Source organism: Salarias fasciatus, chromosome 7, assembly GCF_902148845.1.
Source record: "Salarias fasciatus chromosome 7, fSalaFa1.1, whole genome shotgun sequence".
Lineage (NCBI taxonomy): Eukaryota > Metazoa > Chordata > Actinopteri > Blenniiformes > Blenniidae > Salarias > Salarias fasciatus.
Window position 1 is genome coordinate 5,819,515 of NC_043751.1, and position 24,581 is coordinate 5,844,095.

General features: G+C 44.7%; 4 protein-coding genes across 10 annotated transcripts; 1 reads left to right on the forward strand and 3 right to left on the reverse strand.

Moving 5' to 3' along the window:
* Positions 1 to 140: 140 nt before the first annotated feature.
* Positions 141 to 5,558, reverse strand: wee1 (WEE1 G2 checkpoint kinase). Its single transcript, XM_030096634.1, has 10 exons — positions 4,603 to 5,558; positions 3,838 to 4,052; positions 3,235 to 3,301; positions 2,733 to 2,905; positions 2,202 to 2,470; positions 2,007 to 2,096; positions 1,837 to 1,922; positions 1,577 to 1,747; positions 1,314 to 1,459; positions 141 to 1,229 (listed from the first exon to the last, which is right to left on the reverse strand). Exons 1-10 carry the CDS (start codon positions 5,086 to 5,088, stop codon positions 1,073 to 1,075), a joined length of 1,860 nt encoding a protein of 619 aa, XP_029952494.1. The 5' UTR covers positions 5,089 to 5,558; the 3' UTR covers positions 141 to 1,072.
* A 1,786-nt stretch (positions 5,559 to 7,344) lies between these two features.
* Positions 7,345 to 15,852, reverse strand: znf143b (zinc finger protein 143b). 6 transcript variants are annotated; one of them, XM_030096630.1, is made up of 15 exons: positions 15,488 to 15,852; positions 14,278 to 14,390; positions 13,195 to 13,383; positions 13,029 to 13,109; positions 12,701 to 12,897; positions 12,511 to 12,579; positions 12,305 to 12,421; positions 12,063 to 12,138; positions 11,805 to 11,930; positions 11,160 to 11,339; positions 10,473 to 10,700; positions 9,884 to 10,032; positions 9,515 to 9,667; positions 8,985 to 9,113; positions 7,345 to 7,708 (listed from the first exon to the last, which is right to left on the reverse strand). In XM_030096630.1, exons 2-15 carry the CDS (start codon positions 14,381 to 14,383, stop codon positions 7,625 to 7,627), a joined length of 1,884 nt encoding a protein of 627 aa, XP_029952490.1. In that variant the 5' UTR covers positions 14,384 to 14,390; positions 15,488 to 15,852; the 3' UTR covers positions 7,345 to 7,624. The 6 variants fall into 6 exon arrangements, with proteins under 6 accessions (XP_029952490.1, XP_029952488.1, XP_029952493.1 ...); XM_030096628.1 differs by having other exon boundaries at positions 14,278 to 14,393; XM_030096633.1 differs by lacking the exon at positions 15,488 to 15,852 and adding an exon at positions 14,858 to 15,445.
* A 1,895-nt stretch (positions 15,853 to 17,747) lies between these two features.
* Positions 17,748 to 22,745, forward strand: c7h11orf16 (chromosome 7 C11orf16 homolog). The gene is made up of 8 exons (XM_030096637.1): positions 17,748 to 17,780; positions 18,636 to 18,846; positions 18,977 to 19,339; positions 19,432 to 19,556; positions 19,648 to 19,801; positions 20,209 to 20,440; positions 20,588 to 21,106; positions 22,277 to 22,745. Exons 2-8 carry the CDS (start codon positions 18,643 to 18,645, stop codon positions 22,477 to 22,479), a joined length of 1,800 nt encoding a protein of 599 aa, XP_029952497.1. The 5' UTR covers positions 17,748 to 17,780; positions 18,636 to 18,642; the 3' UTR covers positions 22,480 to 22,745.
* Positions 22,503 to 24,515, reverse strand: akip1 (A kinase (PRKA) interacting protein 1). 2 transcript variants are annotated; one of them, XM_030096658.1, is made up of 5 exons: positions 24,412 to 24,494; positions 23,554 to 23,862; positions 23,360 to 23,434; positions 23,143 to 23,262; positions 22,503 to 22,934 (listed from the first exon to the last, which is right to left on the reverse strand). In XM_030096658.1, the coding sequence occupies exons 2-5, from the start codon at positions 23,713 to 23,715 to the stop codon at positions 22,785 to 22,787; spliced, it is 507 nt and encodes a 168-aa protein (XP_029952518.1). In that variant the 5' UTR covers positions 23,716 to 23,862; positions 24,412 to 24,494; the 3' UTR covers positions 22,503 to 22,784. The 2 variants fall into 2 exon arrangements, with proteins under 2 accessions (XP_029952518.1, XP_029952517.1); XM_030096657.1 differs by having other exon boundaries at positions 22,504 to 22,934; positions 23,554 to 23,753; positions 24,412 to 24,515.
* Between the last annotated feature and the right edge of the window lie 66 nt (positions 24,516 to 24,581).

Consider the following 24,581-nt stretch of genomic DNA (forward strand, 5'->3'; position numbering starts at 1 on the left):
ATTCCAAAATGTAGCTGAATTCTGGCAGGATAACGACCTTGTGAAGCACTGGGTGGATGAAAGCATCTGAAGAAGGATTAGCCTGTAATCTCATAACTGTCGGAGCTGAAGTGGGATTTCAGACATCGGGAGTGAAGGGGTTGACGTGAGAATTTATTAAAAGAACATATGTACATGTTACAACAGATGTCTTACGAGAACAAAGTGATGACGAATACTTTTCAAAACTAAAGGAGAGGATGAAAAACCATGGCAGGAGATAAAAAAAAAAAAAACAGAACACATGAGAATCCAGAGAACAGGACGATGATCGCTAATGCTACAGGCAGGGTGGCAGCACTGATTAACAGGAAGATCTCAACTCGGCTCAGGGGAGATGAATTCACTGGTTGGCTCTGCTCAGACGGCATGATCCATTTTCCACCCGAGCAGGGAAAAACAAAAACAAACAAAGAAAATCAAACAGGCTTCAAACGAAGGGGAGGATGGAGTCCTGCTGCCTGGGAAGAAGAACCAGTGACCACCGATGACGATCCCACCCGAACCCGGCTGTACCCTGGCACACACAAAACATCAATAGCAGCAGGTTTCTTCTATTTCAGAACGACGTGGCGACGCCCACGCGTTGCCTCCAAAGTGCTCCGTTACAGACACAGACGGTTCTCGGACCCCCCTCCCGGTACCCGGTACCCGGCGTCAGGCATGTGACAGGCAGTTAAGGTGCGCACGGCTACATTCACACTGAGGAGAGCTTCACTCCGGCTCGGATCCGCTGCCAGCCGGCTTCGGCCTTGTCGACAGAAGTGGAGAGCGAGAGCGAGCGAGCGAGCCTGACGTCTGTGCAAGCTTAAGGAATGACTGAGTGTAAAAAGGTAAAGCAACTACCTTCAGAGAATGGGGGGAAAAAAAATGTAAATGAAGCCCCTCTGTAGGCGAGACTGGCGATAACAGGCTGCTGGATGAGTTCCAGTTTGGGCGCGGGGTCAGTCTACAGCTTTGAGTTCACCGTCAGGACCGTCTGAGCAGAACGGGTCTGACTTAAAAGGTCCATGAGCCTTTGGGGTTTAACGTCTCAGTAGATCGTGAGGCTGACCGAACGGTTCATCTTCTTCCCAATGAGCCTGGAGGTCCGGAGGTTGGACTGGACGGTGGAGCGGGTCAGGATCCTGTCGGTGGACAAGACCTTCTCCTCCGCCGCCGCCCGGGCCTGCTGGGCCTTCTTCAGCTCCCTGAGCAACAGAATAAACAGATGAACATCAGAGGAACACAATCTAAGACTTTTCCCATCAGTTCATCCGCTGGGCCGGGCTTACTTCTGAAGCAGGGCGTTCTTGAACTTCTCGGCGTTGAGCTCCACCCGGAGCTGGTCCGCGCTCATCCGGGCGGCGGTCAGCAGCACTGGGTGCTTGATGAGGTCGGAGGTGGAGGGTCGCCTGCTTGGGTCCGGGTGGATCATCAGCTGAACAAACAGGACGGAGCAGTTAGACGAGTCAAAACTATTCCCGTCACTTAGAATCAAACAGGCCGAAAGTGAATTACAACAAAAGGAAAAGCCAGGGAACTAAATTCTCGTTACCTTGAGGAGACTGAGGAAGTCTGCGGAGAGCAGCTGAGGGATGGCCGGCAGTTTCCCCCGCCTGATCTCGTGCCACTTGTCTCCGTTGGTGGGCAGCGGCTCGGCTCCCGAGGCGCTCACCACCGTCAGCGCCAGGGCAAATATGTCCGCCTTGGTCAGGTTGCTGTAGTCCTGAAGAGGACCGACAAGCAGAGAGTCAGAGATCTCCACTGAAGCTGTGTCAGTTCAACAGACCGGGTTTTAACGGCAGGACTACAAACCTCCTGTAAAACTTCATTGGCCAGATATCTGCTGTCGCCCTCCTCCACCTGCGGGTTGTTCACCCTCGTCACGTGACCCAGATCCCCTTGAAGAAGAAGAGGAGGTGTGAATTTAGTAATAAAGTAAAAAGGATGGAAATGAAGCTTCTCAGAGAATGTGAGAGCCGTACCGATTTTGTAGACGACGCTGGTGGCCAGCTCGTCATCCTCCTCACATTCGTCACAGCTTGGTACAGATTTGCGGGAAATGAAAATGTTGCCTTTGGAGAAGAAGCAGCAGCAGCAGACGACGTCAATCCTCAACATTCCGGGGTAAAATAAAGTCTACTACAGGATTAAGGCAGATTATCTGGAGGGCCACTCACTGGGCTTGATGTCCATGTGCACCAGAGAGGTGGAGTGGATGTACTTGAGTCCCTGCGCCACCTGCAGCAGCAGATCCTTCAGCTCCAGCTCCGACAGGAAGCTGAGCCGCCTGTAGTTCTCCGCGATGACGTCGGACAGCGTGCCGCCGTTGCAGTACTCGTTCTGGATGAGCATGTGGTCGTCCTCGGCCCAGGCCGAGTAGTAGCGCACCACGTGGGGGTGCTGGCCCAGCACGGCGTGGGCGTACACCTCCCGTAAAGCATTTTGCCTGGAAAAGAAGCAGAGCAGGCTGTTTTAATTAGGAGCGGAGGAGGTTTTGAAGTCAAAGTGGAGCAGGGTGGGAGTGGCGGTTTGTGTGTTTATGGAAAAGACTCAGTAGTTCAACCATATTTTGAAATATGTGAAACAAGACCAGGACAAAAACCAGAAAGCCACAAAGTTCCTGCACCGAGTTTCAACATTAAATTAAAAAAAGTTCAACATCTTAAAGACTGGCAGTAGTTTAACATATAAATAAAAGGTGAACGTACTCGTCCACTGATCCTGCCAGAGGCTTCTTGGATCTCTTGATAGCGTAAATGCAACCATCAAGTCTTTTCACACATTTGAAGACGGCGCCGAACTCCCCGCAGCCGATTTTCTCCAGCTCCAGAAACTCTGAGGCGTAGCGGGACATCATGTTGTTCTCCATCATGGTGATCCTCTGCAGCAGACAAATACACAAACACAAACACAAACACACACACGTGAAGCTCGTACTCCAAATATTTTCCACAAACTCCACCTGGAAAAACCAGTCGCTACCAGTAAAACCTGTAGATTCACCCCAAAAGTAGGTTTTAAGGTCATTTACATCTGAAAAGATATTGAAGTAAAACCAGAAACACAATAGCTGTGTGGAGAAGATCCTCCTTTAAGGCACGAGACGATCAGGACTAGCGGCAGCCTCCATTGCCCCAACCTGAATGACTCGCCCGCGCACCTGCAGACTCCTATCTGACAGTGAAATGCAGTTCCTTCACTCGGTTTCACCTTAGAGGGTGGAAAGATTTCCTCTTCTGCTTCAGCATCACTTGCCTCCATGTCTTCACCACAGGAGCTGAAAGCAGGAAAAAAAAAAAAAAAAAAAAAAAAAAAAACACACAATGGAGAGTGTGAGTCAGCATTCTGTACAGCAGGGGGCGAAACTAAAAGGGGGGGCTCACAAGCACATGGCACATTTCACCAGTAACCATGAGGTCTTGGTTCCCAGCCAAACCCCCTGGTCTTGGTTAACGGCTTTAACTGAATAACAAAAGGGCGTGGGCTGTGTTTCAGATAACAGGTCAAGCTGTTTAACAGTGACCTGCACTGCAATATGTCATTGCATTATTCTTGTTATTTTTTATTTCCTGGTAAAACAGAGACACACACTATAAAGGGAAATCAGCATCAAAATTGTGGACTGGAGATGATCTCTTCTCTGTCCTAAGGTGCCGCCGCCCTGCATGTTTTAGCTCTCTGACCAGTTGCAACACACTGACACACTGCAGCCCTCCCAGGTTCACTAATACGTGTTCACACAATCTTATTACTGATCACTCTGCAAACATACAAACACATTACTCATAGGAAGTAAACATGTAGGCGACATACTCATTCCAGTGCGCCCGTTTCCTGTTGTTTCTCTGCTGTGTGGCCGACTGAATGAGGAGGGAGTCTGGAGTGAAGGGGTTGAAGTTGACCAGGGGGGTCAGCTGTCTCTTGGTGCTGTCCATGACTGACTTTCCTGAAGAATCCACATTCTTGAACAGACCGACCCTCCTGCTGGAACTCCCCAGGCCCGAGCTCCTCGCCCTGGACAGCAGACTCTGCAAGAGACAGATTTAATGCTTTGTTAATCACCGAGGACAGCAACTATTGAGAAAAAAAAAAGACAAACAAAACAGTGTAATAAAAAATATGTGGCACTTATATATTCAAGCTTTATGACATGTCTCTTTTTAATAGCTTCAAAAGTATTATCACCATTGTAGTGCAATGCACTGATAAAACATGTCCAAACATACTACCCCGGACTTCAAATCCTCCTGCAGACTGGCTACAGTGGGAGCATTATGCAACAAGTACAGTTGTACACTAAGTGGGTCACCGGGACGTTACAGGCTCCACCTGGAATTTAAACACCGTGCATGCACGAGTTGAAGAGGGGTGCAAGAAAAACTTGATTTCGTGATGCAAACTTTGCAGGAGTTTGCTTAAACGTGGAAATGCATTAAAGTTTTACTGCACAAAGTATTTTGTCTTGGCATGACTTTTGCAGAGATGCAAAACATTGCGTAGCAATATTCAGCCCAGCTCTAAAAAAGTGAATTATACGCACACAGCTTCAAATACAGTTATTATTAATCCGCTGCTGACCTTTGGCGTGTGCGGCGTGTCAAACAGCCGCAGTTTTCTGAAGGTTTTGTGGGGAGGCGTGTCGGGACAGTCCGGGATCGGGGAGCTGGATCCTTCTCCGTCGTCCTGGACGTAGGAGCGCTCCGGGGAGCCGCTGCACAGCCGCGAGCTCTTCCTCGGCGACGGCGAACTATTGGCGAAAATGCTGGGCGATCGCAGCATGGAGGGAGAACCAAAACCCTCCTCGTCGTCCCACAGCTCCACGTCGTCGTCCCCCCCGGTGTGGTTCAGGGGGCTGCTGCCGCCCTCCAGGCGTTTGTCATCCGCGTCAAGGCACGCTGGCATGGGCGAGTCGATCTCCGTGAAGCCGGACTCTCCCCCGGTGCTGTTGTTGACGTCCTCGATGGGCTCGTCCTCCCCGTCGCTGGACGTGAACTGAAGTTTCTGGCGAATCGGCCGAGTTTTTGGAGACGGGGAGCCGTGTCGGTGGCGGCTGTAACTGGACATCTTCAGGATTTAAACCCCGGCCGCGTCGACTGGGGAAGGGGGAAGAAAACACGCGGTGGGACCCGAGACGCAACAGGCAGGAGAGTTCCTCGTTAAAGAAAATAAAAATAAAAACTAAAACAGCGCTAGTTCACTTCTGGTTACCTTCGCGAAAAGGTAAAAACTCAAAAGTGAGCAAAAAGTCGCGAGGAGCGCTGAATCCTCGTTACCATCCTTGGAACGGTTGTTTGCTAACAGAGCCACACGCCCATCCACGGCTCAGAAATGGCTCCGCACTAGCTTGAATTAGCCGTCCCGACTACGTCTCAAAACGTAAAGTCAGGAAACCAAAAGTCGTCCGGCCAGTCACGTCCCCCGGTCCGTCACCTCTTTCGTAACAGCGCAAGACACAGAAACCCGTCTCTCCGCAATAAAGGCCAAGCCAATGTTTACATTAAAAAAAAGTTTGAATGAGTCAAGACGGTCCCGTCTTTTCCTATCACGCGCGTGGCGAAGGACTTCCCGCGACCGTTGGTCACGCGGTGCCGCGCAGCCAATCAGGGCGCGCCTGTGGATTTTGAAAGATGGGCGGTGCGGAGGGCCGCTGAGACGCGTGACGTCATGGCCGGCGGAGAAGCGGTGTGGCGCGAACGCGTGCGGTTTACGACCGGAGCGTCGCGCAGGTACGTGCAGTTCACACAATGAACCATTGTTCAGGCGGCACATCAAAGAGAGATAGCGCTAATCCACGACAGAGCCATTGTTACACCTGTAAGAGCCACTGCAATCACTTCATAACGCTGAACACGGTGTGTAGTGGATGAAGTCCCTGACAAAAATCACTCTGGGTTTGATTTTACGCTGGCTTTTGACCAAGGGAGTATTTGAAAGACAGTTAAATTACATTTTGTGCTAAATTCACTGAATGAAAAAAGCCTGAGTAATCCAAAATGAGCACATATTCCTCTCGGAATCTCACACATGCTCAGCTCTGACTGCAATCACTGTACCAAAGTTCTCTAATTAGGACATAAACTCAACCTAATTCCCTTCACCAGTCAAAGTGTTTGCAGTTCAGACACGGACGTAACACTCATGTTGTCACTAATTAATGATTGTATAAACACTGATATGAGGAACTTAAAGTCACAATTCACTGTGAGAAAAGATCACTAGATATGATACACAATTTGGATTGAAACAGTTTTTCATTCAATATATATTTTCCAAATTTGTTATGCTATTCAAGTGCAATTTACTGTTAATTGTCATACTTATGTCCTCCACCATTAGTGATGGTAATACAACTGTATTAAACCCTGACATGCTGGATATACTTCATAATACATTTATAACTGTACATTGGGATACCTTTATCTCTACATAAAATGTTTATTATTGAGCACCTGTAAAAAAAAAAAAAGTTAAATTCAACACATAATCCATTCATTCAGTGTTATTACCGATTTATCCAAGTCAGCAGTCATTCCCAGTGGATTGTGGATGAAAGAAACAGACACACCATCTTAAATGCATGTTTTTGGACTTGGATATCCAACATGAGCCTGGCGTAACCACAGCACAGTGCAGACTATTTAGTTTTTTATATTCATCTGTCCTTTTGACATCTATCAATACCATTTAGTGTATTTTAATATAAATTTCAGATCAGAATATTAAATAATAATGAAGAGGATTTGTCCAAACCAATTAGTTATTAAGCAGTTTAAAAATTAAACTAACAAACCAATTCAGTGAAACATCGGTAACAAACGCATCCAACCTTACATCAAGAAACACTCAGTGTGAGGAACAGGTGATGTTGCAGCTGGTGGAGAGTGAGCTCAAGTGACGACTTCAGTTACTTCAGTGGATATTACTTTAGAATAATAGATGTGTAAAATTTAAGTCAAACTGACAAAAAAAAAAAAAAAGAAACCAATGAGGAAAATTAAGGTAAGAATTAATTTGGAAAAAAAATGGTTTCTAGAGATTTCGGCCACAGTATATCCAGGAAAGAGAATGAAAGAGCGCTAGTCCGACTGTTTCTCCTAAAACTTTAAACTAATTGTTTGCAGAAGTGACTTTTCAAATTCCATTAAGAGCTGTGTTTGTGTTCATACAGTCTAAACAAACTCAAGCGTGCATTTTGCTCGTTTGTAACCGATCATCCAACATGTGTTTTCCATTTCTGTCCTTACCTCCAGCATGTGTTATAACCGTCACATCTCAAACACTTTAAGAAAGGCAACATTTACACATGGACAAACATCAGAGTCAAGCAATCTCACATAAGTTTTTTTTATTAGAAATAGCATTAAATGTACACTGCACTGTGAACTGTGCATAATAATCATTAGAAAGCACGTTTTTTTTTATCCCACTCCCTTCTTTTTGGTCGAGGAACAAAATAGCATAGCAGAGCTCCAGTTATCAAAATTCTATATACACGTAAAAGCTAGGTTCTTCTGTGGAAAAGAAACAAGGAAGACTCACAATTCCTCCCACTGACATAGTCCATTTCAAATGGTCTAAAACTCTGTCCATAGTTCGCCCGTCAATCATCCAGTCCCGGCGACTCTCCTTGCTGTATTCTGGATGCTATTCTGATGGCTTCCTCCAGTGAAGGCTGATCACTCAACTGGAAAGAAAAACAGCGTTGGTACGACAAAAAAATCTCATTTGACACATAACCACAGGCAATCTATTAGCACTACAACCTCCACACCTCCTTGAAAAAAACAATATAAACTCTGACTGTGACCAACTGGATTACAGGCTTCTGAATTTGATGGGTGACCATCACATGGTTGAAAATAATGAGCGAGGGAGGAGGGAAGATGTCATTTACAACACAGAAGGGACACAAGGTGTTCAATGAAAAACAGTGTGGTTCAGAACAAAGGTTAACTGTTGGGCCTTTGATGCATTCAAGACCTTCCTGGAGGTCACGCTGCAATGTGGGACTGCATTTTAAAGTTTTGACCACCTTCTTTATTAATAAAAAAATTCACACTCAAAAACTGTTTCAGTTTAATTATTGGTCATCGACTGCTACAATACTTCCTAATGGATAACAGAATCAGGTCTGCCTTCATTAGAAATACCAAAATGAAACAATACATTTCAAAGAAAATAATGCAGTCAAGCCACTGTTAAATACCTGGATTCACTTTATAAACCATTTAGTGAAAAGCCACACTATCAAAACAAAGGCTTTTTCCAGGGAGAAGCTGGCGACACATGAGTTGATACATCTGAATGTGTGTGTGTGTGTTAATCTTTCATCCTCAGTGGACTGCAGCAGCAGGAGGGCAGCGCCACACACGGCCCTCAGCTAACCTTACAAACCTTTATTCTAGCTTTAACTCATCTGCGGGTTAGGGAACATCCGCTTCACACTTCAACACATTTCCACTACAGCTTTGTCTGTTTTGTTTGTTTTTTTGTTGAATTGAGTGTTTTGACAAATGCAGCTCAATCTACAGTTTTAAATAACATAAAGGTCTCTTAGACTGAGTTTTTCTCCCAGAGGTAAAATATCCTCCCACTGTTTTGTGAAGCATGCAGCCTGGCAACAGCAGCCATTTAACAATGAACACACTAACTCCCATTCTGCAGCATATCATGAAGACATCGGACCGTCTTTTGTTAGTGCTTTGAATGCGAGACCTCAAGGAGCAGATATGAAATACCACGAGTATCCTTTATCTTGACTGAAAATCCTGTCAGTACCAAGAACAAAAACACACAAGAAACCCTGCAGAACCAAGCGTCTCCATGGTTTCAGGGCCTCTATTGCTCAACTAGTTTCACACATGCTGTGGCAACAGTACACTGTCGACTTACTTTATTAGCTGAAGGAAACGAGGCTAGAGAGGAGAATACACTGCACCAGTGGACTGACTTTCACCAACCTGCACAGCAATGTGAGTGCCGTTCGACGTGGCCAGTAGCGTGACGGGATGAATGTCGTCCTGCTCCTGGCTGTAGCCGGCCTCCTCCACCGTCTGGAACGAGGCCATGTCGGGCGTCATGATGGCGACCTGAAAACCACAGAGACGGTGTGCTCAAGTCACGGCTCTGGTGACGGGTCTTTACGGAGGTTCTCACAGGAGTGGACATACACTGTCAGAGGATTAAAGTTGTAATGATAAGTCTATGAATAAATACTTCAAGTCTACAAACAATTATTTGAATAAATACACTAAAATTCCTGAAAATTAATATTAAAAAAGATGAGAAAATAAGTACAGTCAAAACTACACCAGCAGAGAACACTCGTGCGTGTCGTCCAGTGCTGAGGTTCACTGTCACAGTATCTTATTTCCACTCACTCTGTTGTGCAAGTGGTTCATGCTTTAACGTTTCACAAGAAAATCCCCCTGAAAACAAACACAATCCGACATGCCTGTACGATCTACCGTTAGCTCTGTAACCGTTTTACCTGTTCGTCGGAGCCGTCTGTCGTCACCATGGTGACCGAGTGAGCCCCTTGCGTTGCCAGTTCGTGGGCTGGGATGGTTATGGTTGTGCCTTCCTGGGTTACCATGGTGATGGTGCCACCCATAGCTTGTAAGTCTGCCTCAGAAATACTGACCTGATAGGAAACACAGTGCTGATTTAAGAACATGCAGTTTCGGAATCAGACAAGTAAAAGTCATAAAACATCTGGGCTTAATATCAATGAGATGCCGCCGACACACGCCCCTCTCTGTTATCCAATGAGTTATTTTATCAAACAGCATAAAAGAATAAAACTGGAAAATTAAACAGTTATTTTTTTGGTGGATGTTTGATCTTTGCATTCCGTTACCTGTTGTTGTGTTCCATCCTCCTGTGTTACCAAGGCAACGTGCTGCTGACCCACCATGTCCGAGCTGTCCATAGGAACCTGCTCCGACCCGGAGTCATCGGCGTCCACCACCGCCGTCGTGTAGCTTACATTTGGGTCGTCGATGGCATCTGAGTTTTCATAGAAACAATCATTTAAAACTCACAAGCCACAAGTTATCGCTGAGCTCCTTTAGATTTTAACTCGTCAATGATTACAACCGGTCCTAATGATTTGTAGCAGCTCAAGATTAATGTTTTACTTCATGGTATGCTGCCCACCAACAACTTGGTGAACTGTAATAACTCAGGAGGAGCGCTGCAGCAGGAAAAATACAGCAGACGAAAAGCAATCATCCAGTCAGCAAGTTTGAGCAGATTGGACAATTCTTTGTTCTACAATTTAGAGTGAGAAAGGAGACCGAGTGTGGAGAGAGCAGAAAACATTGTAGGTGTGGTGATGACAGGACGAGCAGCTTTTCAGAGATCTGTTCGAATGCTGCTCTGCTAACACTAACAAACGGCATGGCCTCTTCTTTCCGCCCACTGCTGCTGGCGGCATTTACACTGACCTGTCGGTGGTTCAAAGTAGGCCTCCTGCTCCTCCTCGATGGGCTCGGTGTCGTTGTGGGCCGTGCGCTTGTGCATGGCGAGCGTGGAAATCTGCTTGTAGGTTTTCCTGCAGTGGTTGCAGTTGTAAGGTTTGCATGGTGTGTGGACGACGTGGTGTTTGTAAAGGCTCGAGTATTCTGTGAAGCGTTTTTCACAGCCAGGCACTGTGCACACGTACGGCTTTTCTCCTGCGGAGGCAGCAAGGCAGTCACAATGAGTTTTGTTTACACGCATTCACTGTAAGCAGCTGTAAAACCGTGTGTTTACATTTGTGTTGCAAAGTAGCTCAGGAGTTTCTGTGTTTTCAGATTGATTTTCCACGCAGAAAATGGCCTCATTTAATGGAAAACACATTAAATGAAAATTGTGAGCCCTTTACTTGTTTCTGAATATGAAATTACTGAGATGCCATGGATGTTCTGAAATATGCAGAGGACTAATGGATCCCCCCCCTGCAGCTGTGGTCACACTTTCTAACACATTAGGAATGGTAGACACGATGTAGTAACAGCTTTGACTGGATGTTTTCTTGAGATATTTATAAATCAAATTCTAAATAGTGGCAATCATACATACAAAACAACTTCTGAACCTTTATCGTTGAAGCAGTAGCTTTACGTTTGCAGTGAATGTAGAAACGGACTGACCTGTGTGAATCCTCATATGGTTCTTGTAGTTTGTGGCACTGGCGAATGAGCGGCCGCAGCTCGGCTCCGAGCAGTAGTACGGCCGCTCCCCGGTGTGTGTTCGGATGTGAACTTTGCGGATGTTAGAGGTGGTAAACGACCTTCCGCAGCCTTCCACCGGACATTTGAACGGCTTTTCTCCTGCAGAACAGTGAACAAAACACATGAAAAGTCAACTGTGTGCTTTATGATATGTCCATGTGATACAGAATGTGATTCTTAATGTTAGGAGGACACCAAAAAAAAAAAAAAAGAGACCTCAGATGTGCTACAGATATAATCTGTGACTATGTATTTACACTGGTCTTCATAACTCTAAAAATTACAAATGTTATTGAAGCTACAGCATTTTAAATTTGAAAATGAACATCAGGAGCATTTCTTTTTTTTAAAAGTATTTCAGTTTTAAAAACTAGCAGTTTAGGCTATTTGAGCCAATCACATCACGAGAGCATCAAACAGCCCTCTTTGTTTTAAACTAACTGCCTCAAAGCCAAGTAGAAGTTATCAACAACAACAAAAACACAAACTGCGGTGAACTCCAGAGGCGGACAAGTGACTCCACATGATCTGTGACCGACTTTAAAATCCGGACTGCGGCCTCACCTGTGTGAGTCCTCGTGTGCTTTTGAAGGTCTCCGGATGTTTTGAAGGATTTGCAGCAGTTGAGCTCCTGACATCTGTATGGCTTCTCCCCCGTGTGTGTGCGCGAGTGGCTTTTCAACCCATAGCCTGAAAGAGTGAGAGAAGTGAGGGTCAGCTGCATGTTTTAGCCTGCTGAGTACCGATGTCGGTTCAGCTCAATCGTCTTCTGCAGCATCAAGAAAACACTTTATCAAGCTTTTTCTCCTGTGAAACATTTACCTGTTGCAAACTTCTTTCCACAGCCAGGATAGTCACACACATACGGTTTGTCTCCAGTGTGAGAGCGTTCATGTACCTAAAGAGACAGATCAGCAACATTTAGCAAAAAAACTGGTAAGAAACAATAGCATCCTGCAAGATTTTTTTCTTTTCTGTAAGCAATTCTACACAGAAGGAAGCATAAACAAAGCAGAATCATTGAATAAAAGAGTGCAGTAACATTTAGAAACACCGATTTCTACCTTGAGGTGGTGAGCAGTGGTGTAGAGCTTTCCACAGCCTTCATATTCACAGCGGAAAGACTTTTCTCCTACGTTTGAGACCCTGGGTGGCCTGTTGTCTTGACCTTGTAACACAATCTAAAACACAAAAATCATAATTAGGTCTTTAATGTTAATCCTAATGTAAAAGATCCAAAAATAAGACAAAGAAGACAAGGATAGGCTACCCTCATATGGACACCATTGTCAGCTTCTACTCGACCAAAGGACCCCAAAGGGTTCTCGATATTCTCCACCTGGGACAAAAACAAAAGATTTGAATGAAAAACGACAGTAAAAATGTGTCAGAAATAGATAACAAAAACTACATTTTAAAGTTTGACATTGTGTCTGATGACAAGCAGTGAGTGGCTTCACCTTGGTGGTGTACTGCTCCAGCACGCTGATGGTCTCCGGGTCGATGGCCGTGGCCTCCGCCTGCAGGTCTGCGATGGTTCCGCCGGCCTGGATGGCCAGGATGGTGTTGGACTGGGGCATGTGGACTGTGTGCTGGATGTAGGCCGTGCTGCCGTCCTCCAGCTGCACCTCCTGCAGGCCGCTCTGGTCATATGTATCTGGACAGAAACAGAAATGAGGACGCAAACATGTATCAAAACAGAAAGAACGTCAGGGCTCGGCAACAACAAAGTTATCATCCAAACTTTGTTCTCTTTATTCTCTCAACTTTTAAGAGATGAATATTCACCTTTGGGTGTGTGAATATAGGCGGTGGTTCCATCCTCCAGCTGGACTGCCTGCCCGTCCTCAAGCTGCAAACTGTCCTCACCTAATATGTGTAAAATAAAAACATCATTTAGTCTGCTCACATTTTCACGCAGACATCTGATATCTCACAGGAGCTCAGCTGCTACCTGATTTCGGCATAGATACATGTTGTACGTAGGCCGCAGAGCCGTCCTCCAGCTGGATCACCTGGCCATCCATGATCTGACCGTCTGAAAAGGCAGCCTTGGAGTCGTGCTGGATGTACGCGGTGGATCCATCTGCCAGAGTCACAGCCTGCAGGCTGACTGTGTCCATGCTCTCCATCTGATCACCATCTGACAAAAGATTTGACAGTGGCCACACTTCAGCTGTCAGCTTGAGAAGATACAACATGTTGCCATTCATGCAGCATCACTGTGTAACCCAGAATTTTAATGAGGAAATAAGAGAACAAGCAGTTGTCAGGACGTCAGAACTGTGTCTGCAGAAGTAACCCTGAAACACATCTTGGTACTATCAAGTCACAAAATGTCAAACTTACATGTTGAAATGACCACAGTGTAAATGTATTTATACACAAAAGACATCTGACTGACAGACAAAAATAAAAATCAACTGTTTTGTACTTTGTCTCCAGATTTAGACTTTTGTTCCCTTGTGATAAGGTGGAAACAGGTGAAACTTTGTTTCTTTTAGTGAAACATTTCAAAAGAAAGTGAGTTAAACTCAATAACAAAGCAGTGTTAACAAATACAACTTATTAAAATCACACCTTTTTCTGATAAATTGATACTATTTAAATGTTTATTTTTTTTACATTATTATGAACTTTAACAACAATCTGTTCACCTACACATATTTCAATTTAGTTGTCCTAAGTTTTTATGAGGTTACTTAGAAATAAATATCAGTTGGAACTAATAATAGTAATAAACCACTGTCCAAAGTCTATCTTAGATATAATTTAATTACAATCATGTTATCACAACAAAATGTAAGACTGAGTAAAGGATATTCATTCTTATGTTGACATTAATCAAGATATGAAAATAGTTACGATACAAAATATTGTATATTATTCATCATTAAGCCCATTGCCTCTATAATCGAAAATGAAAACACCTGTCAGTTAGTTATACCTCAAAGAGGGATTTAATTCAGATATCATAGTTTGACTGTATTTCTTAGTAAATGAAGATTCGATGAGAGGCAGAGGTTCTGGATCTCACCTGCCACCGTCACAGCCTCTGTCAGACACAGAGTGACCGGCTGCCCATCTGCATCATGAAACTCAGCCATTCCCTGGGAGTCCCGGTTTATCTGAGCCAAGAGCATGCTTCAGCTGCTGGAAACACAAAAGACCCAAACACAAGTGTTAAGAAGAGCACACAGGCACTGAATATGAAAACAATATTATTTTAAATGAGGCTACAGGTGAGCAAATGACAAATCAAGTTAAGTTCTGCCAATGACTTGCAAAAAATTAAAATAGAAAGGGGGGGTAAAGGTCGATATTGACATGAATGTAAAGACATATTTTTCTGTAGTGATCAAACTTAAATTATATAATTCAAGATTTGTTCTCAAGTACATTCAACAAAATGACACACATTACCGCCCTGAAGAGGGGAATCTGAACCAGACGTGTTTGAGCCACTTGGAGTTCGGATGAATTTAAATGTTTGTTTCATTAGATTAACAAAATAAAAATAAAAAAACTTCTAGCGTTACCTGACTTTACTGCAGTCACGAGGGGCGTCATGTCAGGTGATTGTAAGCTCTAAGTGTCCAATCAGTGGGTGGTTGCACCCGGTTTGCTGTGTTGATCATCTCCTGTCATCTCTGCTGTTTTGGCGCTTGTTGTTTTGAATGTAGCATCGGGCTAGCTGTGAGGTAGCGCAGCTATGACTGGCCACTTATTTCAGCGTTATTTCACCTCGATGGCATGAGAGCACTGAATGCGAAAGTTAATGCTGTTCTGTTAGCAGAATGACAGGATGACGGACCAAACACACAGCTGAGTGAAGCTAACTAGCCACCATGCTAACAGCTAACTATGACAGCCGATCTAGTCACGACTTTTTATCGGTCATGATCAAACTGCTTCTGCGAGGCTGTCGGGTTATGGTTCTGATGTTGGGCTTGATGTACAGAGTCTGGGTCTGTGTCTATGTGGCGGCTGGACGGCTAGTAAACCATTTCCAGCTATCTCTCGGCTTAAATCAGCAGCGACGCAGTTCAGCAACAAGCGCGAGGAATCCGCGAGCTAATTAATGTTAACTTGAACGTTTTGGCTCGATGCATGTCATCTTTATTACATTATACAGAAGCATTTTCCACCCCTGAACTGAGTCCCCGCCGCAGCCTGTCACTCCCTCCGCCTGCAGAGATGGCTGTGGGAATAATGCACACTGGGTAAAAACCAATTTATATACTAACCTCCGAAAAATTTCCAACAATTCCTCCTGTTCGACCGCCATGCAACAGTACAGGAAATCACCGGGAACGCGTACAACAACAAGAGCCCCGCACGTACGGTCCCGCCTACTCCTGAAAAACTCATCCTGATTGGTCGATCAGTGACACGTGGCGCGTCCATTGGCTAGAGTGCATGTCCATCATTTCCAACTCGCTGTCATTCAGCGTCCCGGGCCCCTGCCGGACGCCATTCCGCGTCAGTTTTCGTATTGTCTCGTGGTTTTCACTGTAAATGCGCTGCGTCGTTTTAAAAAATAAATATTTAAACATCAAAGTGAGACGACGCCAGGCCGATACTGTAGAATCCGAGCCGGTACGCCCCGCAAAATGCCGCCAAATGGCTGGTTCGGGAACATAAACAGAGATGTGTGCGGAGAATCGACGGCATCCATGTTGAAAACAAGGTCGTGTGGGTAAAAAAGGGGGAATGTGGGCAATGCAGTGAAAAGAGGCTGTGTAGGATGAAGCCGAGACACAGTACAGACTACAGTCACCACATGATGGAGAATGTGGTCAGTGTAGAGAAAAGAGGCTCTGTGGAATGAAGATCAGAAACGCATCAAAATAAACTTACCACTTGATTAATGCATTGATAGTTTTATATCATGCATTTTTACATCATGATCTGCACTTAAAAGGTCTCAACATGGTGCATTCTGTTCTATAGGGAAAAAAAACAATGTGTCCATCTATATTTTATAGCCTGTTCAGTTTAGTGGGTTGCTGGAGCCAATCCCAGCTATTAGCTAATTTTGAGAAGGCAGGATAGTCCAGGTCTCCTATCTATCATAGTTCAAATACACACAAACACACATTCATAAGGAGGGGGACTTCAGTGTCACCAATTAATCTCACATGCCTGCATTGAGGCTGTGGGAGGAAACCTATGTATACACAGAGAGAACATGCAAACTCCACACAGAAAGGCCCAGCCAGTTTTTGAACCCTGGGCTCCTTTATCTACAACTGATACAAGAACTCATAAAAAAGATGTACATAAATAGTGACATAAGGATATATTTAATATGTCATCAACCCAACCTTCTACTATTCATCTCGATGAATTGGTCTCCCATACAAATGCTCAAATGCTCGTTCTGTGTACACTGTAGAACAGATACAACAGAATTAGGCAGTTGCAGCTTTATTTCAAGCATCAGGACTGCGAGTTAACCCTTGGAAGTTCAGTACCTGTTCAGTCTCATTGTGTTACCTTTCAAACTCACTTCTCCTTTTTCTATTTCCTGCCTCTACAATAAGCTTCCACGGCTCCAGAGACCTCAGTCACCGGGCTTCCAGTCTCACCCATACAATTGTCAAGTAAAAAATTAATTTGTGATTGTTGTTCAAGAAACAAGAAAATGTTATGCACCTCTGGCTGGTGTGACAATGTGATTCTAAAATAAAATATATATATAAAAAAGTAAATGAATAATGCAATCAGAACAGAGTGGTTGAGATGTTATTCTGTGTTGAGCAGTGTCAAAAGTTTCATTAAGTTCCTAAGAGTCTGGATTTTGATAGACAGATAGATAGATAGATGAGCTTCCTCAGAAAGTAGGGTGCACTTATCCCTTTCTTGTAAATTTTTAACCCATCTTATTAACAGTTGGCCTTCACTACACATACCGTCAGCAGTGGGAGCCAAACCTCCACATCTTTGAGCCATCACTGCTTGGCAACTACACTTTCTGATGAGTCTTTTTCCTCTAAAGAAAGGTGTTAGTATTCTCCGTAAGGTCTGAAATGTGGATTACAAGAGAAAGTCTCCACTCCCTGTACCGCATGGCTGTGACTGTATTGTGCTTCAGTCTTCCAGAAAAAGAAACCCTTGTGATATGATTCATTATTTGACTGGGACAAAAGTCTTGCATTAAATAGAAAACAACTAGACTTTTTTTCCGGTTGAATAAAATCACTCCTCAGTGTTATTTTGTCCAAGAGGCCTGAGACTGTCCGACTGAACCACACTGTAAACTGTCAGCGAACAGTAAAGTAGAGGAGTAAGAAACAATACACCCCGAACGCTCCAGGCAGGATTAGTGTCATTTCTCACTGTTACATTTACTGCAGGGCTTCACCATCGTGCCTGGAGCGTGTGAAGGAACTGATCCTGAATCAGCTGATCGGCAGGTGAACAGCCCAGCACAGTGAAACAAACAAACTCTGTCCTGTTTGTTTCCATGGAAACCAGTGTCAACAGTGTGGGGAAGTTGTCGTCTGCAGCTGACTGCGAGCAACAGAGAAACTGTAGGTAATGTAATCTCCCAGCCTTAACCGATAAATCAGCTTCTGGTCTCTTCAGATTAATTCACCGTTATAAGTAGCAGCTACCGATCACAGAAGAATGTTTGCCTTTCTTTTTCATGAAGTCTAGAGCAATGGAATGCCTCTGTTTTCAGTGCTTCGTTTCATCTGGAAAGTTTTCAACCATATTCACTCAAGTCCGTGATTCCGTCAGTGATTACAGTCTCACTGGAAAGTGATCACTAGGAACACTTTCAAATGTTTCAACTACGGCTACTTTTTCTATCACTGCTGGGTTTAAACAACAGTTTGAGAGTGTTACGACTGTACTAAAACTTTTTTAACACTGTCACATCCAATGAAATAGTTTAAATAAAAGTAGCAGATATATTTCATTGATGTATAGGAATGAATGAACTGCACTGAAGTTGTTTATGACTTTAATTTTAATTTTCTTTTTTAAAACAAGTGATTGGTCAGTGTGAACAAACTTTAAATGAATCATGCCAATGTGCCTACAATGAAAAACAGTCAGTGCTAATATCACATAGACAATATTTCAAAACTGTACAAATATTTTGACAGGAAAAACTAAAATATAAATGATGTCCAGTTTTCTTGAAATCTGTGCTGAATGTGTTGAGAGGGAGATTGTAAAATGCTAATTTACTCATGTGGCTCTTGACAGCCGTCATTCTCTGCATGTAGGAGAACCTTCAGAAGCCACAAAACATAAAGAAGAAACTGTGACACACCAGTTAAAACATAGCTGTGATTACATGTAGTTTCTAATAGTTGATTCTTTGTCACTTTTTTATGTCAGAGACAAAAAAGAAAACGAAATATCATGACTTGTTTTCAGTGGTAGGATGGCATCCAGACCGGCGGCCTCCCAGGCTGCTCTGATTCCACTGTTTCTGGGCCAGCGGGGATGCAACATCACTTTTGTGGTGAGCAACTCCGAGAACATGAAAGCCATCCTGGGGTCAGTAAAACGCCTGCTGATCCAGACGCTGCTGACCAAAGCCTCGCTCAGGGACTCGCTCTTCAACGTCATGACGTTTTCCAGCAAGGTGAGGTATAATTTTTACTTTATGCTGAAGGATGATGTTATTCCAGTAGAGATGAGAAGCTTGTGGTACATTTAGAACTGTTGCTCCTGACAGCTCAGTGGTGTTCCTCACTCTCACATTGACTTTGCAGGTGAATCTCTGGTCCACCCACATGCTCCCCTGTGCTCCCGACACTGTGCACACGTCCCTGACCTGGATTCACTCAATAAGCTGCAGGCCCGGCAGGGATCTCCTGGCGGCTCTGAGCATGGCCCTCACCGACCCGGCCTGCCAGGCTGTCCACCTTCTGTGCACGGAGCTCCCAGAGCAGCCCGAGGCCGTGCTCAGAGCCCTGCCTGCTTTGGCGGCCGGCAGACCTGTGAACATCTTCTACCTGCAGCACTCGGGGACCCGGCTAAACAAGCACGCCAGAGCCTACCTGCAGTACCTGGCTGAGGCCACACGTGGGAGCTGTTCTTTAGTTCCCTTTGACATGAATGGAGGGTTAAATAAGGTGTGTGTAAATCCATCAAGCACTGGGCACTGACACTTGGTTTTATCTCTCTGCCAATGATGAAATCACAAACACTATGTTGCTTCTGTCAGGTGATTCCTCTGCATGTTGGCGGCATCCCATCATCTTTACCAACAGTTTCTCCAGTGAAATGTAGCTGTGCTTCCACCTCTGTTATTGCACCACACCAGGAGCGAACACATCCGTTCTCTGTCAGGTGAGTGTGTGTGACTGCGCAGTGTTCAACAACACGCAGTAAACCGACACGAATAATCAGGTATTATTTTTTGCTTGACTTTGTCTTCCAGGTGCAGTTTGGCTGATTCCTTTAGTCCGGTCGGCTCCTCCCTGCAGTCTGATGAAACCCTGGACGGCCCAGAGTTTTTCCCAGGGTGCCGAGTGCTGGCCAGAAGACAGGCGGATGGCCTGTACCACCCGGGCACTGTGATACAGCAAGTCCAGGTGAATCCACGCAGAGTGGCATTACATGCATTCAGCCCAATTTTGTGTTCCAAGAAAATGCTGCCATTTACTCAAAGTATGATTTTAGATTGCCAGAAGAACGTCTACTGTTTGGTTCTTCAGGATTGCAATGCACCGTCATACTACATACATACTGTCATGAAAATATTGAGGTGCTTGTGGGTTTTTATGTGAGCTTTCCAGCACAATATAATCACATATGGGGCTCAAGACACACTGACATGCAGACATGGGGGCTCAAACCTGCAACCTTGGCATTAAAAGTCAACCCACTTATCCAACCGAGCTACAGCTGCAAGGCAACACCGCTAACCACTGCAACAAATGGGCCGCTCACATCAAAAACACATGCCATGTAATACTTTTTCCCACCTGTTCAAACTCAGGGCCGCGGTGGAGTTTGGATCGTTGAGTTTGACCATCCAGGAAGGGCTGGCTTGGGCGTCGCCTCCTTTCAGCGTCAGTTGACTTGTTCTCTTGACATGGTAAACAACAGAAGGGCTCTTTCGCATCATCTGGTACCGGGTGATGCCGTCCTGTCTCCGTGGGAACCGGATCTGAGGAGATACGGTCCGGGACGTGTGGCTGCGGCCACAGAGCGGAGAGATGGTGTCACCGGTAAGGCCAAAGCTTTAAACCCACGATGTTGAGAGTTAATAATATTCCCTTTAAAATCAGAAGTTTGATTGTGAATGATCAGAAACTCTTAAACATTCTTGACCACCGTCGATCATCAGCTTTCATTTTTGTTCTTCTCTTTTGCAGCTAACGCTGTGACAAGCCTCCGGGTGGTCATGTGGAACAGCTGTGTGTCGCTTGTCTCAGATGACCTGGTTTTGCCCATTTCGTCCGATCGCTATGACAGAATAGCGAGGGAGATCCAAATCCCAGCAACCCTGTCCCATCAACCCTGCGGCTGGCTTTCCTCCCGAAGCTACTCCTGTTTTCCAAAGCTGCTCTGCACTGACTGCTGCCCTGTGTCCTCCTCCTCCTGCTGCTGTTCCATCAGAAACCATCAAACTGGTGTTATTCCGCCCAGCTGTGGGTCCAGTCCCGGGACGATGGAGGGATCTGACAGGTCAGAGCACAACGAACAAATGGACTTCGGGGATGAAGAAGTGACGGAGAGCGATCTTGAAATACCAACCTCCCCCTCTTTGTCTCTTTCTGAGGATGGGGCCGGTGGGTCAGGTTCTCCACAAGTGAAGCCGAGGAGCAAACAGCCGCGGCCTCCGTGGAGGTACTGGAGGAGAACTGGACCAGAACCACAGCACAGACAGCCAGGTGGGATTCAAGAGACCAGACCGGACCGAAACTCAAAATGCACAACAAACCTGCTTTTGGTGTATTTCAACTTTAGCTTCAGTTGATCACAGTGGCGCCCAATTTGAGATGTTAGGTTGATAAAGTCTGGGCTTCTAGAAGCCTTGGTGGTGTACCAGCCACAGCCAGCAGAATCAAAATACCTGAAAATATACTGAAGTTCATATTTCCACAGGAACGCTGTGTAGATTTAGACTATGTATTTCACAGTTGTAATTTATTCAATTACACTGCAGACCATAAAAAAGGTCTTCTAAAACATTAGTTTACACTTTATGTTCAACATGATGACAAAGGGTAGAAAGGTTGTCCAAGACCTTCATTGAGCTTGTTGAATTTTGTTGTCATCTGGCTGAGTGATGGCTGGATAAGCTGACCAAATGCCCCATCAGGTTTTGACAATGAATTTTGACAAATGTAAGTGATTCACCACGAATATTAGATCTTCCTGAGCCCATTATGCCATTCTTCATCCAAGTTTGTGGAAAAGGCAGGTATTTTTTGACGGCAATTCTACTGAGGGAATTTGGGTATTTTTTAAAATGTATCTTAAAATTTGAAGAACACTTGATTATTTTATAAGGCAACAATCTTAGCCTTTCATCGAGTAATTAGTGTAGCCAATTAAAATTAAGCTTTGTACAAGATTTATTTTTTAAATAAATAGTTGATTCAATACTTCCACCAACCAGCAAAGATTAGGTTGAAGTCATGTATCAAGCATATTAAATCTAACACTGTAATGTTCTGATCTCTTCAGGGAATAACTTCTGATAGAGGACATGATATTTTATTGTAGAGACTATTTTTTACAGAGCCGTAGAAAAAGCTTTGTGATGACCTTCAGAGTGAAAGCCATCATGTGTTTAATTGGTGTTAAATGGCATCATACACACAGGTATTGCATTGTATCTTCACATGGGTCTCAGACTCATCATGTAAATGGAACATCTCAAGACTAGTAAGAGTTAATATTCACCTAAATGTGAGCAAAAAAAAAAAAAGCCCTGATCAGTTAATTCATGAGAATAAACACACTTGGAGTAAATTCCTTCAAGTCTAATTTGTTAAACTGTGTTGCCGATATTCCAAATCCATAGCCTGTTTGACTGTGATCGTTTCCATCCACAGGGAGGGCAGTTTCCAGGAGGACTCCACAGCCAGGGAGGTTCATGTTTCCCGTTCCACAGACCAGCGCCTCACCCAACCACAGCTCCTTGTTCCAGTCCCTCATGGGTACTAAAGGAAGAGCAGCGAGCGTCTACTTCAAACCTCGTCCCCCTGCAGGACTGCGCTCTGTTTCTGGCAACAGAGCCACCATGGTTCATACCTGATGCTGTATGTCAGTATAATCGATGAAGACTCTTTTGTATATGAAAACCAACTTTATTAATGTGCTGATGGCGTATAGGTGCAGATAAAAAAATCTTAAGTGCTTTACATGATGTTTTTGGCCAAATGTTGACACACAATCTAATAAAAAAAACATTAAAATGCAATAAAAATATGGCTTCTCAATATGTACCAAAATAATACTTTGCAGTAAACTCCTCATTTGAAGAGGAAAAAAAAAAAAGCATAAAAGCAAGCAAGCAAGACACACAAACACACTGCATGACGGATGTTATTAGGGATAGGGTCAGAGGTTAAAGGTGAGGTTGACGCTCTCTCCGGCTTTCACGTTGACCAGCTGGGTCTGCCGCTGAGACTCAGACAGGCTGGCTGTGACGGAGTACGTTCCAGGTGAAACCTCAATGTAAAAGTCTTCATCCGCTGCCTCCACATGGTGCTGATGGAAACAAGACGTCGGTTTTAAAGGAAAGTATGTCAAAGACCTTGATCCTTTAAAAAATCAACACCACTATAAAGTGAGCAAAAGAAGGCTTTGATATCAGCATTGAAACTATAGAGTTACTGTTACTGTAAATCAACAGTAAGTTATTTGTTTACTATGACATTGGTATAATAAAAACAGATAAAGACAGCTCCTCTCTTACGTGTGTCTTGGGTGGCAGTGCTGGATGTGCCGTCTCAGCTCCGAGTCGAGTGTGGAACCTGAACATGTGGCTCTTTTCAAAGTCACTGGGCTCCGAGCAGCAGCCCGAGTCATAAAACCTCTAAAGCAGAAGAAAAATACCCACGATATTGTACCTCCGTTGTGTTTCTCAGTTCACATAGGGGGTGCGATGTGAAGCGAGAGAAACATTCACCCACCTTGCACTGATATGTCGTGTGCGCCATGAACTCTGCCATTGTTGCAAAGGCATCACTGAGCTCTGTAGGGGTGCTCTGAAAGAGCATCAAAACAAATCAAACCCAGTCAAGGAGATAAAACATCCTGCAGTCGAGATCAGTTTCCTTCAGTCGGACTCAAAGGTAAATTTAAAAAAAGCAAAACGTGCAGACACCTGAGCTGATGAGTGGACATCTGGGTCTGTAGTCGTGGTGGGAGTCTGAGAGGTGCTGGTGCTCGTCCAGTCTACGCTCCGCCTGGAGGCGCGTGCCAGCACCTTCAAACCCAGTCTGGCAGAGCGCTGCAGGGAAGACTCCAGCCAGGCTTGGCTGGCCATGAACAGATTAAATAAAGGCTCAAGTGGCACTCGCTCACCTGTGTGGTGAATCAAACAGAGTCAAGTCAGGAGCATCCAATGGAAAGCTTCAACCATTTCCCTGGTCAGTTCAGAAGGAATTTGTTGGTCCAACTACAGGAAGCCCTTCTGTTAAGGCAGGAGAGGTATTTCTAATATTTATATTAAATAAATGACATTTTCAGTGTTAGATGTTAATTACAATAAGGAAAATGAAATGCAAGAGTGAAAATGATTCAGTGAAAGCTCTTCTAGAGAAAAGGTTTTCACTTTTAAGCACGCCATGAGATGGCTAAACAGTAAATTGTGCTTTGTGAAGAAAGAGGACTTGGAAAATAGCAGAAAGTTGGATTATTCCCTCCTCCCAGTTACCCTTGAACGCACCATAATTCTTGCAGAGACCTACTTGGATAAACAGACTATGAGCAACGAGATTAAGGCTTATCGATCCTGAGCAGAGAACAGCTGACATGTCAGTCTTCCTGCAGAAACCACTCACCTTCACTGATAAACACGGTTTAAACGAGAGCTCGTGAGTTACTGTGACTTCTGGAGGCGAGTCTGCAGCCGCACGCGCCACATTCGTGAAGAATGTGACTCTTATTTACTTATTTAAAAGCCACTAACCGTTTTCAGAAGCGAACAGTTTTAAAAAGAGAATCTTCAGAGAGAATGTACCTGTATGCAGACTTTCTCCGAGGTGTGTATTGCTCACATTTCCCTGGTTTACGTCGCCACGCGGACTCTTCCCCACTCTGCGGATGCTGCTGTTTTGAAATATTACCGGAAGCCCCGCCCACCCAGAGGGCGTGTGAGGCGTTCAGGGCCCGTTTGACAGCGAAGGTTCC